At 36.3% G+C, this 16,505-nt stretch overlaps 1 protein-coding gene and 1 long non-coding RNA gene across 7 annotated transcripts; both read right to left on the reverse strand.

Annotated features, from left to right (window-relative positions):
- Positions 1 to 1,305: 1,305 nt before the first annotated feature.
- On the reverse strand, positions 1,306 to 8,211 carry LOC123905655 (kinetochore-associated protein KNL-2 homolog). Of its 6 annotated transcripts, none has more exons than XM_045955343.1 (11): positions 8,065 to 8,193; positions 7,574 to 7,576; positions 5,616 to 5,721; positions 5,443 to 5,528; positions 4,975 to 5,119; positions 4,658 to 4,805; positions 4,228 to 4,560; positions 3,528 to 4,100; positions 3,271 to 3,329; positions 3,024 to 3,100; positions 1,666 to 2,926 (listed from the first exon to the last, which is right to left on the reverse strand). In XM_045955343.1, the coding sequence occupies exons 3-11, from the start codon at positions 5,682 to 5,684 to the stop codon at positions 2,899 to 2,901; spliced, it is 1,518 nt and encodes a 505-aa protein (XP_045811299.1). In that variant the 5' UTR covers positions 5,685 to 5,721; positions 7,574 to 7,576; positions 8,065 to 8,193; the 3' UTR covers positions 1,666 to 2,898. The 6 variants fall into 6 exon arrangements, with proteins under 6 accessions (XP_045811300.1, XP_045811301.1, XP_045811299.1 ...); XM_045955341.1 differs by lacking the exons at positions 7,574 to 7,576; positions 8,065 to 8,193 and adding exons at positions 6,698 to 6,700; positions 7,324 to 7,521; XM_045955344.1 differs by lacking the exons at positions 1,666 to 2,926; positions 7,574 to 7,576 and adding an exon at positions 1,306 to 1,653 and having other exon boundaries at positions 5,616 to 5,730; positions 8,065 to 8,211.
- Positions 8,212 to 12,893: 4,682 nt separating this feature from the next.
- On the reverse strand, positions 12,894 to 13,660 carry LOC123905658. Its single transcript, XR_006808444.1, has 3 exons — positions 13,566 to 13,660; positions 13,256 to 13,403; positions 12,894 to 13,158 (listed from the first exon to the last, which is right to left on the reverse strand). It is a non-coding gene; the product is annotated as an uncharacterized LOC123905658 (long non-coding RNA).
- Positions 13,661 to 16,505: the final 2,845 nt, after the last annotated feature.

The raw sequence follows: 16,505 nt of genomic DNA on the forward strand, positions 1-16,505 counted from the left end.
GGTACTATAGTACCCATCCCCATACCCGCGGATTGAAAAAATACCCGTACCCATCCCCATACCCGCGTGGGTAACAATTTTTTTCCCGTTCCCATGCCCTATGGGTACCTAGGTACCCATACCCGTTACCCACGTTTTTACTAAAAATAAATTGATCAATTATAAAATATCATATAATTTTAATAGAATTAAAAAAAATTAAAGATTTTAATATTGACTAATGAAAATTATAAACAAAATTATTACTAACCTTATGTTAAAGTCCATATTTATGTTAAATATTCACATTATTTTTATATTATGTTATAAATAAACATTTTTATTAAAAATATGTAATAGTTTAGTAGAGTTGTATTGTTTTAAATTGATTTACATATATTATAATATACTAATATAAATAAAATAAATAAATATATATTATGCGGGTATGGGGCGGGGTGGGTACTAAGGTACCCGTACCCGCACCCATACCCGTTCATTTTTGCGGGGTAATTACCCATACCCGTGCCCGTACTCAAAATGCGGGTTTTTACCCTACCCATTTTGGGTAATTTTTGCGGGTACCCTCTGGATATGGGTCAAATTGTCATCCCTACAAATAACAATTTTTATTTAACTACACAATGTGGTCTAATAGGTTTGTACTCAAATTTTGTTAAAAAAAAATATATTTGACAAATATAAGATTCAAACCCAAATTATAGGATTCAAACTCAAATCATAGGTTTAACAATGTGACGAATCAATATTCAAATCTTAATTGAGTGTAAACAATTTATACTTTCACACAAGAATATCCACATATTTTAACTCACAATGTGACGAATGAGTATTTGAATCCTACATCATAGTAAAGTGTCAACATTTAGTTTCTTATAGTTCCTCAAATATGTTTACGAAAAATAGAATTCGATGGAAAAAAAAAAAACTAAAAACCTTTTAAATGAGAAGTTATTTTCAGCAGTTTCCCAAAGGAAAAAAAAATTGACAACTGATTTTCTAAAATAAGAAGATTTTAATTTAGGTAAACAAACACAACTTCTACTATTTTTTTTTTAGAAAAAAAACTCCAACATTATTATGTATCAAAATGATTTTTTTGTATAAAAACAAACAAACAACAGAGCCTATGTTTGGTATGAGTGAAATAGGGGAGAGAGAAGTTGGAGAGAGAGAAATGTTGAATTTATCTTGATTAATGGGTTTCTTTTTTCTTTACATTTTACAAAAATAAAATTTAACTGATGTTGTTCCTATTTAATGAGATTTAATTAACTGATGTTTCTTTTTTCTCAATCTCAATACTGATTCAAACCAGAAACCACCCGGAGAACATCCATAATTCTAGTTATAATAACCCTTGACAATTGTGATTGAGTTGTTTGGTGTCACCAACGATGAATCAGTTCAGAAGTGACATATAGACCTTAATTAGAGAGTTTAAACTATTTAACCTCTAAATTTGACCAAGACATTCATATACATGTAAGCTAAGAGGCTAAAGATTTGATACATACAAACCAAAACATCAGCTAGATATACACCCAACAGCTGCCCAGTGAATACTTCAAACGATCTTTACAATTTGATTCTCCAAAATGCCCAAACTGTTGTGATATGTAGGTGGTATGTCTCCAATCAGAACTTCAAAACCTAATAAAAAACAATTAGTCAAGTTAAACAGTAATAGAGGCCTACTCTACCCTTTCTTAAATTGAGGGTATATGTCCATCAACCAATAAGAACAAGCCACATGAATGGATTTACATGTGGTACCCACAAGAAACTTGTAACAAACTTTTGAATTTGCAGATGTGGAGTTGCATATAGTTGTTCTCATTGGTTGATGTGCATATACCCTTGATTTATGAAAGCGTGGATAAGAAAAAACCAAAAAAAAAAAAAAACTAATTGAAAAGATTAATAAGCAAATAGATTTCTCCATGTTTCAAAATAATTGAAAAGATTAAAAATAAACCCTGTTTTGCTCTATTGAAAGGAGAGTGCTCCTTTGGGGTAGCCTTGAGTACAAGGTTCAGAACTCTTTTCTCAATTTTCTGATTAATCTTTATTCGAGTTAGAATCATTCTCTTGTCTATTCAATTTTGCTCAATTTTGGGAATTCCTTCCATATACCAAAAGAAAGGATGGCAACAGTCACCGAAACCAAAAAAATTGGATAAACAATGTGAAAAGAAAATAAAGACAGATGGGTTCATTGATGGGAGAACTAAAACATTTAAACTAAAATACATTTATTTAAACTGCGCCTAGTGCATTCGAAAAGGAGAAACAGGCTTGGTGCAACTGATGCTTTGACATGTTGGAGTAGCCTAAATTATTTTGTTCAATGCACAACTTTATTCACGTTAAGGCACTGATTTGTTTTCCTCTCCAGGTGGTGGAGATTTCGTTCGAGCCAGCATTGAAGCTAGTTAATTACCCATATATTACAAAACATGCAGACACTTGATTAAGATTAGATATTTAATTCATATAAGACAATTACTATTCTAACTTTGGATTTGGATCTATTAACTTGATCATGAGCCTGCATGTTTCAGAATACAACTTTGACTTATTATACTCTTAACTTACTGAAGTCAACAATAAAATTAGGACAACGATTCAAGATAGGTGTGCAAAGTATCATGTCAAAATTAGAAGAACATCTATTCCGAAGATTAAATAATGCAGCCGGTGGATTAGAATTCTATTTCTCCAGCTCAGACATTCCCCAGTAAACAATTACTATTACCAAATAAGCAACAACAATGATGATCAAATTGTAAAAGAAATCTAAAGAAACCAGTGATCTCCTTCACAAATAACATAAAGAAATATTCTGAATAACTTGGGCTAATCCTATCCTTCTCCGGAACCTCAATTGGGTGTTTGTTAGTGAGAACTATTTAGGTTAGTTGGCCTGAGATAATTAGACGAAATATGCCATTCCACATCAAAAGTTCTTATCAGATTTAACTGGAAAATGTTTCTCAACAAAGAATTTAAGAAATATGTACCTGCCCAATGATGGTGAAATGCCTCTAAAAGGTGATATCAAAGACGAGCCTTCCTGAATTCCAGTAATTTCATGGTCCTGGATGGTAACATGTAAAAAGAAACAGTTAAGAGATTGTAGGTTGTAAATTTTCACCCTTAAATCCCACTCCAAAGAGAAAACAAATCCAATATATGATGTGGGTGTGTAGGATGTCTATCAATGGCAACCGAGAAAAATCTGCACAATCAAATGAAGGTATAACATACCCTATTAAAAATAGGTATTTGATTGCGCCAAAACTCCAAGGGAGGTATAAGTAACCTACCTGCAACATAACCCAAACATAAAGATTAAAGTACAAAGTAAATGGCTTTTCAAATGACTATATAAAGAAAGCTAACAATAGAATTGGGTGAGAAGTGTTGGATAGCGTGAATGAGATTGCATGCAAAATAAGAGCGTATATTTCATCCGTTACCAAATAAGATGCATTGCATGAATTAACAATGATTGAAAATTTTACCAGATCTAGATTTTTTGAGACTCAAGGACTCCGGAGACATTGTGGATAATCTCTGTTTACTTCCCTTGTTCAGTGGACTAACATCACTTCCTTGTGGAGATTTTACAGAAGATGCGGATTTAATAATTTTTCTCTTAGGCCGGACAGCTTCTCTTTCAACCGTCACCCTTTTTTTCTTATAACATCCTTCAGTTTTTGCTGAAGGAGTTTTGGAAATTCTGGATCTGGATTTATTAGAGACCTGCCCAGATAATGTGTTTACTATTCCCTTTTGTGATTGAACGGGTGTTGATAGAGTTTCCGACCTTCCATCACTCTTCTCCAAAGCAGCTGAGGCAGAGGTCTGGTCTTTATCAGGATGTGTTGCAGGACCTCCAATAGCAGGTTGCTTCTTCTGGTAGAGTTTAACATTATGCAACCGGGCACTACGTCTATTCACACCACTACCATGAACAACATTGACCTCACCCGTCTTAATTGACATATCGTGTTCATCTTCAAGGAATAACTTATTGCAATCTTCCATGGCCTTTTCCGGGGTTACCAAAGACGTAGGGAAAGAATTTTCCACGGCTGCAATAACAATTAAAATACCAAAAGATAGAGATTGTAGATAAAAGAAATGATAAAACATTAAACAAATAAGACACGAATAAACATACACACAAATCATTAACAAACAACATGTCTAAGCATTTACCATCAGATGGGATTTCTAGAAGATTTGCTGATACATTATCAAGCACAGCAGTATCCGAATTACAATTTTCCACGGCCTTGGAGGTATAGCTCGGTTCTTCATCGGGACACTTGAGAGGACTTCTAGATGCATGCTGCTTCTTATGCTTCTTCCGCTGATACGCATTAATATTATGCAACCTGCTACTACGCCTATTTCCACCCCTACCACAAGCAACATCTATCCCACTCAACCCCTTTGAGACTTTGCATCCATCTCCAAGGAATGGTGTCTTGCAATTTTCTGGGGCCTCTTCAGGCAATATCAACGAAGTAGGAATGGATTTTTCCTCACCTGCAACAGCAATTAAAACAACCACTCAATAAATAAATCGGAAAAAAACTATAAGACATGGACACAAATCATTTATAGCCATCACCAAAATATTTACCGTCAGCCGAGATTTCTTCAAAACCTGCAGATACATTATCCATAACAACATTGACCGAATAAGCACCAACTTCTGCTTCTTCTCTGAAGCAACCTAGAGCACAACTTTCCCAGTTTTGAGGAAAGCCGAATAAAAAACTCTTGAAAATCTGACCATAAAGTAGAAAAGAAAAGAAAGAAAAAAAAAACAAAAACTCATCAGGGGTAGGTAGCACTTAAACTCAACATCATCAATTAAATGAGGAACAAGTACCATTATAAACAAAATTTTCCAAGACCAACCACGAAGGACACTGACACTATTGACAACAAACAAACCTCGGAAGTAAAACCATTATCCAGCGTGTGTTGCTTGTGGATGAAACCCCTGATGAGAACATATATACCATCGGCAGTCTCAAGGGAAAACTCATCATATCTTTTGATAATAGGAGCAGAATTGAATATACGGACCGCTTCTTCCCTAAATCACAATATTAAATATGTGTTTATTAAAACATTACAAACAATTATCATAGATATTATATTTGTCGAACATGATACAGTAATTTCATTTCAGTTAAAAACAAATAAATGATCTCTGGATTCTGATTTCGCATTTGCTTGAAAAACCTAAACCAAGTTTTTATCCAACTTATTTTTAAGAGTGAAAACACAGTCAATAAATTATGCAAAATCAATTTCAACAAAAAAAAAACAGAAAAAAGAACACACTAAATTGTTTTCAGTAATGACACAATATTCTACACATAATGTGGTTCAGGTGAACCCTAACAGAGAACTTACTTTCTGGAAGAGATGCCAGAGATGGCTACACACTTCCCTTGGAAGTCTTTTTGAGATTTAACAAGCCACCAATCGTATAGAGTAACCTACAGATTGAAAGGGAAAAAGAAAACAAAGTGAGATGAGAGAGAAGAATAAGAAGTAGGAATGAAGGGGAAAGCGAGTAACCTAACCGTTCGTTGGAAACAAGAATATGTGGGGGTGCCATTAGAAGTAGATGCAGTTGGACTGGAGTCAGCCATTGAGATTGAGGTTGCACAACCAGTTGCAAATCCAGGAACTTTAGAACTTCAATTAATAATTATAATAGTAAATTAATAATGTAAGACAATAAGTTAGCACCATCAGGGTAATTAATAAACAACAAAACTAAGCAAATCCAAGATTTGAAAGAAAAAACTAAAGCATTTGCAGAAATAAAAATACACAACTGGGCAATGGGATAACTGTCTCGAATAAGATTGTCTCGGTTTGGATGGAACTTATGAGAAGAAGAAAAAAAAACTACTCTAGCTACTGGTGCACACCAGCCAACCACTCTAGATGCCTAGTGGTTACTACCTTCAGGCTTCAGTTATAAGAAAAAATTTGTATATTTTTTTGTTCAAAATATTTTTAAGATAGACACACAAGCTAAATTGTATTCAACTACACTTTTGTTATCCAGCTTATTATTAAAAGTGTTCATGTCAAACATCCATGTGTCAAAACCAGTGCATCCACCATTAGGTGAAGAGACATAAGTTACATAACTATTAACATGATGCTTTTTTCTCTCTGCATTGTTGTCCTACAATAACAGATACATTGTTTCATATAGTGATTTAAAAATTTACTTTATTCGACTTATGTTGCAGAAAACTATTTATTGGCTCTTTGTGGGAGTGAACGGAAGGAGAATATTTTGGAGGTGCTGGAAACCATGGACACAAAAAAGCTTTCATCTGTTGATTCTGTAGTAAAAATATTTCAGGCCTTGGGAAGACTACTATTGGAACCTGTTGTATAGAAGCTCCTTTTGGACTTCAAAACAAGTGGTTTGATCATGGCATTGAGTTTGGTTTGGAAAAGAATAATACATTTTTCTTTTGACATATGAGTTTTTGTATCTCCTAAACCCAAATTAGTCCTTGACATTTTCATATTGGGGAAAACTTAATCCCTTCAGTATAACGAACGAGGGACTAGTTTGTCCCCGGTATGAAAATGTCATGGACCTATGAACAGGGGCGGACCCAGACTTCAATTACCGGTGGGGCTAACATTTTTGCTCAAAGAACTAAATTATATTACATTTAATAAAAAGGTACACTAAAAATAGTTGTCGCAACTAAATTTACAAAGAAAATAGCCTATCCGCCATTTGTTGAAAATGAGCTAAAATTACATCATTATCAATGGTTCTAAGAACATCTCTTTCTATATAAGTTACTAGACGATCATTTAACCATTGATCGGCCATCTTGTTACTCAATACACTCTTCACATATGATAGTACTGCTGTACAGACACAACAAGAAGCACTTAAAGTGCCACAAAGGGACAAGGCAAAGGAAACAAAAGCACACAAAAACATAACAAGATTCCACGTTCAATAAGACAATAACCAATGTTCATTTTTGCTGCTATACACTACAACATATTCTTCATCCTTTCTCTAGTACCCTTCTTCCCTATTTCATTTCATAACTCTCAAATTCTCATCTTTTAGGGTTTAATTAAATATTTCCCCACTTATGGAAATCCTTCAAAGTTCCAACCCAAACTCAAATTCAAATTCAACACTCACTTTCCATATCAAATCCATAAGATTATTCAAAAATCAGTTTCTTATATTGTGAAATGTTGTTATAATTTCTTTCTTGTGATAGACTTTCTTACCGGATCTGATTCTGTCGAGGCAGTTCGTCGTGGTGGTGGTCGTGCGTACGCGGTCCGCCGGTGGTGGTGGTGGTGGTGGTGCGTTAAGTGTGCGGTTCGTCGGTGGTGGTGGTCGATGAAGCGTTCAGCGTGCGGACGGTGCGGTCATGAGTCTTTGTCGTGAAAGAAGAAAGAGAAGTTTGTGTGGTGGTGACTTTGACTGAGGGTATAAGAGAAATTTTCTGTATATTTTTTTTTTTTTAATTGGACTGGGCTGGTGTGGTTATAGCCACACCAAGCCTTACACAGGCCCGCCCCTGCCTATGAAGCATGGCCTCAGACACCAGACATACACTGACACGTCGACACTGATAATAATTTGAGAAAATGATATAATTTAATGGAATCATAAGTGTCGGTGTCGGACACCAACGCGTGTCTAACAACGGGACACGTCTAATCTGAGAAGTGTCGGTGCTTCATAGTCATGGAGTAATTTGGGTTTTATTTTTGTGGAGGATTGAACTGGGCCATCATAAAGTTTTAAATTCTTTTTACCATGTAATCCACAGAGTTTCAATTAAACAACATTTACAAATTTCAATTGATGCCAAAGTATGAAGCATTAACAAGATATGATATGATATAACACTATGACAACATTGCGAAGCATTTCACACATTAGCATATGAATTGCAAATATGAAGCATCATTGCATCAACAAAAACAACAACTTTGTTTAGATTTAAATTTTGAAGTTACCGGTGGTGGTAGCGTCAGAGCGGCGCGATGGCTGGGCCTTCGCGGAAGAGAGAAATTTGTTGACGGTGAACTACCGTTGTTTTCCCTTTGATATTTTCTTTTCTTTTTGAGGCATCAGTCACTACTGTCTCACAAAGAAAAGCCGTTGAAATATTTTTTATTTGAGTTTAACGGATATAGCAGAGTAAAAAAACAAAATTACACACTCAATACAAAAAAGAAATTCTCTTTCCGTCAAAAAAAACAAAAAAGAAATTCTCATTTTTTTTTTTTTTTTTTTGGTATAGAAATTCTCATTTTTATTCCTACCTTAAATTAAAAAAATATATGTTAATTGAGGGCCTTTTTTTTTTGTTGAGATCTTAGAGTGTGGGTCTATTTGCCTGGTCAATCCTATTTATAAATTGAATGTTTTATATTGAAAACAAAAAAATAACTTTATAAAAGTTAGGGTTAAATATGTTTTTGGTCCCTATAGTTTCACATAATTTTTGTTTTAGTCCCTGAAGTTTGTTTTCACATTTTTTAGTCCCTGAAGTTTCATCACTCAATGTTTTAGTCTCTGCCGTCCACATTAGTTAAAGGATGATGACGTGGCAGTGCCACGTCACTGCCACATGTATTTTTTTGAGCTTGCCACATCACCGATCAATTTTATTTTATTTTTTTAAAAAAAATTGTCAGTTTTTTTTCAATTTTGTTTGCAACCTCATTCCCAATTAAAAAAAGAAAAGAAAAATTAGTTTGTTAAAGATTTGCTTTTTTAGTTTGTTAATGTTAATAATTAAATGGGTTAAATATGCTTTTAATCCCTATATTTTTTTTACGGTGAAAAAATATCCGGAATTTTTTTCCATTAACACTTTTAGTCCTGGTTATTAAAATTTTAACAGACTTGACACCTATTTTTACTAAAAAGTAAGTTTAATTTAATTTAACTATAAAAAAATCAAAATAAACTTTTTTTTATAAGCACAAAAACAAAATAAGCATAACAAAAAAATATGGGCAAAGTGTTGTGTTTGATGGTTGTTTTGTTAAGTTTAGTATTGTTAATTATTAACATTAACAAACTAAAAAATCAAATTTTTAACAAACTAGCTTTTTTTTTTTTAATTGGCGATGAGATTGCCAAAAAAAATCTGGAAAAAAAATTGAAAAAAATAATAAATAAAAAATCTGATTGGTGCATGGCAAATAAAAAATACATGTGGCAGTGACGTGGCACTGCCACATCATTATCTATTAACTCATGTGGAGGGCAATGACTAAAAACATTGAGCGATGAAACTTCAGGTACTAAAACAAAAATTCTGTGAAACTATGGGAACCAAAAACATATTTAACCCTAAAAGTTAAATGCACATGTTAACTTTCTCTATAAATTATGTCACTTATACTAGAACTTTGACCCATGCGGTGCATGAGTCTAATTAGGTATAATATGTAACAATAAAAAATAAAATACAAAAATTCTAAGAGCATTTTCAATAAGAGTAGTATAGGGAATTTCATGGACTAATTATTCTATATTTGTTTATGTGCTTATTTTATATTTTATATATTTTTTAAATAATTTTTGAACCCCATCGTTTTGTTTACTTATTAAAAAAAATTGCTGATAACTAAAGGTTAAAAAATTGATGATAATTAAAGGTTAAAAAAAAAATTAAAGACGTAATCAAGAACATAAACTTAAGTAGACATCCATAAATAAATAAAAATTGTGATTAATTCCGCCGTTCAAATTTATTGAAAAACAGGGTTAACATATTAGGATTCCTAAATTCTTTCATAATTGAAGCACATGTTTTAGCGGTTGAAAGGTTTTATTGTAAGGAAGAGATGCAGGTTCGATGACAAATCTGTATATTTTTAATATAAAGCTGCAATAAAAATAAAGAGAAAATGAGGGGAAAAAATTTGGTTTAGGGTTAGCTTATGTTAGCAAGCTTATAATATAAGAGATTATCGGTTTTTAATTGTTTAAATTGTGCAATGAAAATTGATGGTGCTTAATTGTCGTATAAAATCTTTCCTATGAAAGTTGATGGAGTTTAACACTTTGTGGACATAATTTAAATCACAATTGGTCTGCTAGTGCATATTATATCAATTGATCATCGGTTAATATTAAATCTGCAATATTAAAAACAAAATAATGAATGTGATTAGTGACATGACTATGGTTGTGTTTGGTTGTATTGCAAAAAAAATTGATTTAGTAGAATTGAGTTTGATAATAACTTTCCAAATTACACGTGATAATAACTTTCCAAATCTCACATGATAATTATTCTCTAAATTTATGATCCGGTAGAAAAAAAATCATTGATCAGGAAAGACATAAAAATATTTCGTGATGAATAATATAGTCAAAAATAATTTTGATATGATATACTTTTAAAATTGATGGTGCTTATCAATTATTGCACATAATTTTAATCACAGTTGGTATTCCTGCCATAATGGTTGGAAATATTGGCTTGCATTGAAGGGTTGCCGGTTCGAATCCTAGTCAAGACAAAATTGTATTATTTTTTAATGAAAATTGCAAGATAAAATGGAGGGAAAACAGGGAAAACAAATTAGGGTTTAGAGTTTGCTTGTGTATACAAGCTTATAATATAAAAGATATATTGTTCAACCTTTATTTTTATATGAAACCTGATTTGGGGTAGCAGCAGGTTTCATGGATGATGAAAAGGATTTGGAATCAACACATTCCTCCTTCCAAATCTCTTAGGGCCCGTTTGGTGCACAGGATAGCATAGTGATATGATAGGATATAAAACAGGATAAGGATATGATAGGATAACAGCAGTCAGCAGGATAACAGTTACACTCAATTATCATATCCTATATTTGGTGCACACAGGATAACAAACATGATAACTATTATATTTTGTTTTTAATACATACTTGCTCATAATAATATGATAAGATATATAACATATTTAATTAACAAAATTACTCTTGTAAAACAATTGTTATTTTTTTAAATTATTTTGTAATACTTTGAATTTTATAAATAAAAAATATAAATAAGTAATCAAATAACTTTATATAATTTAAAATAAAAATCATGAGAAAATAATCAAGTTTAATTTTTTATATGAATCATGATCAAATAAATAACTCAATAATATATACATGTTAGATAAGCCAAATAAATATATGATATATCTCATACGTAAATAATAAAACTACTATTGCAAAAAAATTATATTTAATTTTTTATAAAATTTAAATTAATATCCCTATTTGTCAATTTTTTAATAATCATTTTACTTTAAAATATTGTAATTTTAGTAAAATTTTGATTTTTTAGAATATATAAATTACAAAATTACCCCTGTGAGAAAATCACACATATATTTAAAAATTAATTATTTTATTATTTATATTTTATTAATTATATTTTATGTATTTTAAAATATATTTTATAAAATAAATCAGTAATTTTTTTTTCTTCTTATCCTATCCTACTGGTAACTCAGCTCAAATTCAGGATAATAATCATAACTAGAGAGACATGATAGGATAAGCTTCAGGATTAACTTATCATATCCTGCTGTATCACCAAACACTGGATTGCGGTAGGATATGATATAATTATCATATCCTGTCTCTTATTATGTGCACCAAACGGGCCCTTATTCTTTGGAATTGTCTTCCTACTGATAATACTCTTATGACTAAAGGTTGTAGTATCACTCAAAGATATGATTTATATGGCTCGAGCACAGATATCATTCAACACTTTTTTATTGATTGCAAGTTTGCTAAGTTACTTTCGGCTCGTTTGGTGCGCTTGATAGGGAGACATGATAGTATAAAATTAACCTATCTTGTTTAAATCATTTGTTTGGTGCACAATAGGAAATGATAAACTTAACCTATTATTAATCATATCCTATTGATCATTTGTTATTTTAATCCTTAATTTTTGTTGGGTTAGCAACCTGATAAGTTAAATCTATCATACTCGAATGCATAATTCTCTATTCAGCACAAAGACTCCTCTTCGAATCCCACTGTCAGCAAATCGCGTCTCATATCCATCCTTTGTAACTTCTCCTCTCTCCACAATAATTCGTCGTTGTTGTGGTCTGGTGTTACCTATCCATGATTCCATGTTGTCGTTGAAAATGTTATCTTCATTTCTCTACTTTATATATGCAAACACCTAATTTTATTGGTACTTTAATTAACTTATGTTATCGAAATTGGTCTAAAGAATGTGATAAAGTTGTTGATCTTACCTGATCAGAAGTGCGACCGCGTCCGGCGTTGTTCCGTTCCAAACTCCGGTGAAGCGAAAGGAGGTTGTGTACCTGCAGGCACTCAACACTCAAGTCAGCTTAAGTGTAGAGTGAAGGTTATCAGAGAAAAGATAATGTATCTTGGGAAGTTAGCGGAAGGTTGTTTATATAGCCCCAGCGCTGGGCCAAGGCCCTTGATGACATTAATGGTCATCAAGTGGCTGCCATAAAACGGCTGAAAAGCCATGATGAACAGTTAATGCCCATCATTCTGGTGGTCGATCGTTACAATACGTCGAACATTGAAACCGTTGACTCGTGGAAGTTATTTGTGAACCGCTTCTCGTTGGGTCTTGCTCGACGGCCCAACTAGCAAATCATCAGCTGTTGGACTTCTAGGCCCAGTCCAGAACGGTTGTGATTGCAGGAATCATCAACATGTTTGATTCAAAAACAATATTAACCAAACAGTTTTTTATATTCAATATTTTTTTTATGTACAAAGGCAATTCATATATCTTAATACATGGAAATCGCTCTACCAAAATTCACACGATTCTTATGTCATCCTTTCAAATTAAAATAAAAAATAAAAATATTATATTCTGACATGTGATTTATATATGTAGCTCAATGGACATTGGCGTAACCTGATACACATTAATATGATGCAAACTGCTACTATGCCTATTTCCACCCCTACCACAAGCAACATCTATCCCACTCATCCCCTTTGAGACCTTGGATTCATCTCCAAGGAATGGTGTCTTGCAATTTTCTGGGGCCTCTTCGGGCAATATCAACAAAGTAGGAATGGATTTTTCCTCACCTGCAACAACAATTAAAACAGCCACTTAATAAATAAATCGGAAAAAAACTATAAGACATGGACACAAATCATTTATAGCCATCACCAAAATATTTACCGCCGGCCGAGATTTCTTCAAAACCTGCAGATACATTATCCATAACAACATTGACCGAATAAGGACCAACTTCTGCTTCTTCTCTGAAGTAACCTAGAGCACAACTTTCCTAGTTTTGAGGAAAGCCGAATAAAAAACTCTTGAAAATCTGACCATAAAGTAGAAAAGAAAAGAAAAAAACCAAAATTTCATCAGGGGTAGCACTTAAACTCAACATCATGAATTAAATGAGGAACAAGTACCACCATTATAAACAAAATCTTCCAAGACCAACCACGAAGGACACTGACACTATTGACAACAAACAAACCTTGGAAGTAAAACCATTATCAACGTGTGTTGCTCGTGGATGAAACCCCTAATGACAACAAATATACCATCTACAGTTTCAAGGGAAAACTCATCATATCTGTTATGGACTGGGCCAAGAGCTGGCCCAATCGCTTCTGCCCGACATTTGGGGCACGACCCAATAAGGGGGAGACTTCCCCGACACGTCAACCAACGACGTGCCCTGCTCGACATAATGGGTAAGCAACACGTTCAACATGTGCTCATCTATCCATGCATGTTGATCCACTCCAACATAGCTTAACAGCTAAGCAGCACGTTTAGCACGTGCTCCTTTATCCAACCACATCTGTCACGGAGCCTATCCCTTACCCGCGAATAGCGGAACGGCTCCAACCAAGATAGAGGCAAATAACGGCCTCCCCTACGATACAGGGACTATCTTGACAGTTGAGTCTATTGGGCCGGTTATCCCGGCCCAATAGACCAACCTTTGGCCCAGCGCTGGGGGCACTATATAAGCTCTCCTAGACTGGAGAGCCAGGTATTCTGAATCATTACTCACTATACTTTCTCTCTCTTCTTTTGTATCTCTTGTTCTCTTGCTGACTTAGGCATCGGAGCACCTGCAGGTACAAACCCCCCCTTCGGTGTGGAAGCTTGCTCAACGGACCGGCCATCAACCTTCTCTGATCATCAGGTTAGATCAGTGGCGCCGTATGTGGGAACTGAGTTCTTCTCCTTATTTTGTCTTCAATCAAGACTCTAAAGATCAAAACTGATTCCGTTCTTCAACAACTTCATTATGGCTAGTTCATCACAACAACTCAACACCAATACCGGCGACGAGAACATGCTCAACGTTCCACCCTCTCCACCGCCGCAACATAACACCGTTCTGTCACCGGTGCGTGACGATACCACCGTAGCGCGCGGTCCAGAAGCCGACTCCCGCGACGGACGGGAAACCTCACTCTCGTCCGATGAAGAAGATGTCGAGGTCTTAACCGATCGTCGAATGGGCAAACGCCCGCAGTTCAAGCAAGAAACTCCGGCAAACAACGCTGGACAGCCCGCCACCTTGGCCAATTCCGAGATCACAGCCTTGATCGCTGCTCTGAAACAAATAACGGAGGCCATGCAGGCTCAAGGTCGTCGACTAGACGAGCAAAGTGAAAGAATCGCCGCGCTGGAAAGGAGCCGACGCCGCAGAAAGGCCAACTCTCCCCCGCGGAGACACCAGGCTACTCCTTCTCCTCCTCGTTCGGCGGCCGTCAAACATCGACGCCCCGACCTAGAGAGGGTCGAAGTTACTCCTCGGAAGAGGGATCGTACTCCTCCACATCGCGAGGGTAGACTCTCCCCGGGCAAGAAAGGGAAACACGAAGCTCCGCGCCGCCATTCACCTCAAGGGTTGGCGCTGATGTCCAAGCAGGGCGCATCGGGCAGCTACCGCCCTCCCAAATCTCGCAGTCCAACGCCCATGCCCGGCGATTACTCTCCTCGGTCCTCCGAGGACTATTCTCCCAACGGGAGTGACGAGGGCGATCCCCGATGCCCCCTTTCCAAAGACATCTTGAGGAAGCATATCCCAAAGGGGTTCGAGAGACCTCATACACTCCCCGCGTACGATGGTTTGACCGACCCCGATGATCACATTGCTAATGTCAACGCTAACTTGGATTTCAGGAATATTAGCGGTGCCATTAGGTGCAGACTATTCCCGACCACACTGAGGAAGGGAGCGATGGCATGGTACCAAAGCCTGCCCCCTCAATCTATCCACTAGTGGAGGGACCTTACAGAACAGTTCTGTAGACACTTCACTGCTTCCCGCAAGCACCCAAAAACTGTGCACGCCTTAGAGGCCATATATCAAGCAGAGGAAGAAACTCTCCGCAATTTCGTTGAGAGGTTCAATAAAGAGGTTGTGCAAGTCGAGACGACCGACGATATGAAGAAGTATTTGCTGTTGGCATAGAAAAACCACCCACCTGGGACGACCTCCTCTTAAAAGCTCAAAAGTACATTGAATACGAGTAAGTCCAGGCAGCAGATGTCGCCCGCCTTGCCCGACCTAGAAGCAGCCACCCTGCCCGCGAATCCTCCCATAGGAGCGATGATAGGGGCGGCGACAAGGGAAACGACAGAGGCGGTGATAGGGGTGGCGAGAGGGGCAGAGACAGAAGGAGGGGCGAAAGACGAGAGTCCCGTGGCCCTCCAAGCACATTAAGCACATACACCCCCCTCGTCAAATCTCGGGGAGAAATATTCGCTGAAGTTCACATCTCCGAGTTCAACAGAGAAGGTGTGAAGCAACCAAAGCCAATCCCTCTGAAGCCTGGCCAAGACAAGAATAGGTATTGCAGATACCACAAGAGTTACGGTCACAGGACCGACGACTGCATCCAGCTGAAGGATGCTATTGAAATAATGATAAGGAGCGGACAACTGAGAGAGTTCGTCAAAAGAAACAATGATCCTCGACCAGAGGCCGCGGAGACTCGCGCGGTCGAGGAGGTACTTCCACAATCAGCCGGACAGAACAACGCCAAGCAGATAGCTATGAGCGTATCCCGGCCAGAAGATTTTGTTATCCCCAGCGGTTTCGGGGACATCTATACTGTCCTACGCTTAGCACGTGGGACTATTTCACAGACTCATTCGTCATATCCGGTGGTCGTATGGACAAGCACACCGTCGGATCAATAAAAAGAAAATTCGAGGAACTCATCAACACGTCCTCGAATATGAACGCAACGCTGGACAAGGCGAAGGGGCGATCAATGCCTTTAGCCTTCTATCTCGAAGAGCTGCCCGGTGGGTCAGCCAATTTCCAAATTCCCCTCCTCGTCCGGGCAGACATGGCCAACATGGACGTTCGTCGGGTCCTCATCGATCCGGGGAGCTCCTGCGACATTATGTACGCCAGTCTGTTCAGGACCTTACAGCTGGACGA

The sequence above is a fragment of the Trifolium pratense genome, linkage group LG2 (genome assembly GCF_020283565.1).
Source record: "Trifolium pratense cultivar HEN17-A07 linkage group LG2, ARS_RC_1.1, whole genome shotgun sequence".
Classification (NCBI taxonomy): Eukaryota; Viridiplantae; Streptophyta; class Magnoliopsida; order Fabales; family Fabaceae; genus Trifolium; species Trifolium pratense.